This window comes from Azolla caroliniana, unplaced genomic scaffold (assembly GCF_043228905.1).
Source record: "Azolla caroliniana isolate FFs.n. ecotype wild unplaced genomic scaffold, voAzoCaro1.0.p SCAF_14, whole genome shotgun sequence".
NCBI classification, from domain to species: Eukaryota; Viridiplantae; Streptophyta; class Polypodiopsida; order Salviniales; family Salviniaceae; genus Azolla; species Azolla caroliniana.
This window is the reverse complement of record NW_028230449.1, coordinates 374,606-378,061: the sequence shown is the minus strand read 5'-3', so window position 1 is coordinate 378,061 and position 3,456 is coordinate 374,606. Positions and strand designations below refer to the sequence as shown.

At 37.0% G+C, this 3,456-nt stretch overlaps 1 protein-coding gene across 1 annotated transcript; it reads right to left on the bottom strand.

Annotated features, from left to right (window-relative positions):
• Positions 1-1,177: 1,177 nt before the first annotated feature.
• On the bottom strand, positions 1,178-2,676 carry LOC147855080 (putative yippee-like protein Os10g0369500). The gene is made up of 3 exons (XM_087329956.1): positions 2,502-2,676; positions 2,158-2,266; positions 1,178-1,482 (listed from the first exon to the last, which is right to left on the bottom strand). Exons 1-3 carry the CDS (start codon positions 2,642-2,644, stop codon positions 1,399-1,401), a joined length of 336 nt encoding a protein of 111 aa, XP_087186082.1. The 5' UTR covers positions 2,645-2,676; the 3' UTR covers positions 1,178-1,398.
• Positions 2,677-3,456: the final 780 nt, after the last annotated feature.

The window sequence follows — 3,456 nt, the reverse complement described above, 5'->3', positions numbered from 1 at the left end:
GTGCAACCAAACCATAAAGAGGTTTCCAATCTATCATTGACTTGCAATGTATTATACTCCTAGTCACATCTCAAAGAGGAACAGAACCATGTGTTATTCGTTTTATCGCTTTTAAATTCCTGCTTTGGGGTGCTTGTGTCCATTTCTACTGAACATTCAGAATCTTACTTTTAGAAATAAGTAAAGAAAACAAGTTCGGAGAATAAACAATATGATTATTTATCTATAAGTGGAGATAGTGGAATGATGATTGATTATGTTGATATTAAACATATATTCTTATTTCAAAGTCCTCTACTTTAAATTCAATGCAAATCAGTATCACAATCAAATTATTTCGCACGTGCAAACAACACACACCCTTGAAGTTCATATGTCACCAAACAGGAAATTCATATATGATCTTGGTTATTCTAATCTATTCTAAAAGGCGAATTTTTGAACTACATTGTTTGCTTGTGGAATACAGAGCTTTTACCAGTGAACATACAAGGAGACAGATCTTTTCACTTTTTCTTCGTAAGGTGACTGGTACCCGAGGTAATAATACCGCAATACATGATGATAATACGCATTAAGTTCACTCCATTCTATGAAAGTTTCAAGCCTCTTCCTTCTAGAGAGAGCCCATGCATTCTTGATTCCAAACTATGATGTTTCACACATAGAAAACCAACCATTTATGTAATCCAAAGGAGGAGAAGCAGAACCTCAAGATCCTGTACCACCCATAATTCCAAAAGAATTACAATAAAAATTGACTAATATTTCTGGATAGAAAATGCAACTCAACGTCTTGATACAAAGAAACATGATTGGATAGAATAAAGTCCATAACATACATTCCAATCCTCACAGCAGATAAATAATGAAAACGAACCCCTCTTATATCAAGCTGAATCGTTAGATACACAGCACGCTTATATGAAATCTATCTATATTGGAGTCTCACGATCAAAGAAATGCGTCAATCCTATGCCTAATTCCGAGGATGTACCAGCAGCAACAAGGCACTAGTAGAACAGCCAAGTAAATCCTAGAAAGTTTGTGATCATCATGGCATTTCAATAGGCCAACAAATTTTAGGGTTTATCTAAGACAGTGGATAACCGCAAACATTTTGAAGCCACCAAATTCTCAAATTTCCTTCTCTCTCTCACTTGATTGTACACAAAACTTTTAAAGGAACATCATTACTTTTGTTATTCATCACGGTTACAATGTCTCTTGAGCAGGTGTAAGTGACCATATCTATGCCTTTCAAAAGGTGCTATGCCTTCCCCTAGAACCTCTCTCTCCAAATAAAAAATATATGATTTAGAATGGACTGTAAAGTTGACAGTATACTTACTGAATGGAGTTAGAGAAAGAAGAAGCAGCATGCCCATGCTGCGATGTTTAGCATGCCTTTCTGATCATCCTCGTCTTTTCCATAATGTATTTTCCTTCTTTATACTTCTCTTTTTCTTCATATGCTTTTTCCTGAGCACGACCATAGTTGTATTTAGACCTCTAATCAGGAATAGATGAAAATGAACATTATCTATCTATCTATATATAAAGATATTATGCACACACACACAACAGTATGTTGTGACAATGTTAAAGCATAGTGTTTTAAGCATAAATGAATCAAAACATGTTTCGCCATGGAAACTTTCATGTGTTAAGAAAAACAAGGGGCAAAGGGCACGATAAACATGTCATCTTAAAGCAAACACTAAACAAAGTATGCCATTGATTTTAAAAAATATATCGATGAAGAGATGCCATATTTGCAAGCAAAAACAAATAAAGAGCATTGAGGGCAATGCTATGGTGTAAGAGTATTAATAAGCATATTGCATAAACTATATGGAAGACGAACCGCCATAGTATTCAAATGTGATTAATCATGCATATCTATGGTGTGATGAAGATGATGGTGCGTCCATGCTGATGATCATGACAATGACAACGACGCATCCATGCCTATCCAATTTCCATTAAAACACAGTAAAGATTTGACTTTGGTTCCTCAATGCAAACAACATAGATGTGAATTTGATTCTTCAATCGCATACAAATATAGTTTCGATTTTGATTCCTTGATCCTAACCCTTTGAAATCCACCAACATATGTTATCCATTAATAGAAAAATCCGAAACAAAACTCACATATCTCCATCCCAAGACCTGGAAGCAAGAGCTGCAATGGATGTCATTCACCGTATGTCTTCCGGTCATTAGCACGCGTTCCTCCTTTGGACCCAAACAAACATTCACTCTGCATCCAGAAACAAAAAAGAAAAAAATAAAACCCAAAAAAAAAAGAAAAAAAAAAGAAAAATGGAAAAGATTCTCAGAAAGTCCAATGTTTCTTGACATGAGGGACTTGAAAAAGCGGGTGTGAAGAGAAATGACATCGAAATTGATTTGTGTATATAGTATTTGTTTCAAGATGATGTGAGCGTGCGTGTGTTTTCAAGGGATTCATTCGGAAGAGGGGGCGGTGTACTGACACGGTGTTGAAGAGGTAGGCAGGGCCATATCTTCCTTTGAAGGATTTGGCAAAGATCTGGTCGTGTGTGGCCGCGTGCGTCTTGCAATTCCTGCAGCAATACACGCGATCGCCCTCCAGGTACTCCTGGAAGAGCTGTCCCATCTCTCTCTCTCTCTCTCTCTCTCTCTCTCTCTCTCTCTGCTTCCTTTCTCTACCTGCTCTTTCTTCTGCTCCCACAGATGAAATGCTCTGTGTCTGTTCTTCTCTATATCTAGTTATCAGAGTTTGCTGCTGCTGTTATGGAATGGTGAAGCAGAAGAAGAAATCGCCCACCATGGATTTGTGTGTGTTTATGATACTCAGAATGTGAATGAATCTCTACTACATACATACATACATAATATAACATACACAAACATCTCTTTCTTCTTCTGTCTTCTCTATACATACATACATACATACATACATACATATGTATGTATGTATGCATATGTATATGCCAAAATGCATCTCATTCTTCTGTCTTATCTATATATACATACATATGTATACATATGTATATACATATACATACATACATGTATGTATATATATACATGTGAAGAATGCATTCCTCCAAGGTGAGCGAGAGGAGGAGGTGTACGTGGTGCAACCACCCATGTAGTACCACCTAGCTTCGAGTTGAAATCACATCCAAATGTCATATGTCGACTCAAGAAGCCCCTCTACGGCCTCAAGCAAGCGCCACGGGCTTGGATTTCAAAGATCACACAATTTATGCACCGAATCAGCTTTCAGATGTCCAAGTCTAACAATTATTTGTTTATCCAAAGAAACTCAAGTGGTCTGATCTTCATCATCATATATGTCGACAACCTCGTAATTGGTGGTGAACACCTAGCCGACATCAACAAGGTTAAGATGCTCCTCTTCGGGAAGTTCGAGATGAAAGATATAAACGAGCTTCATTACTT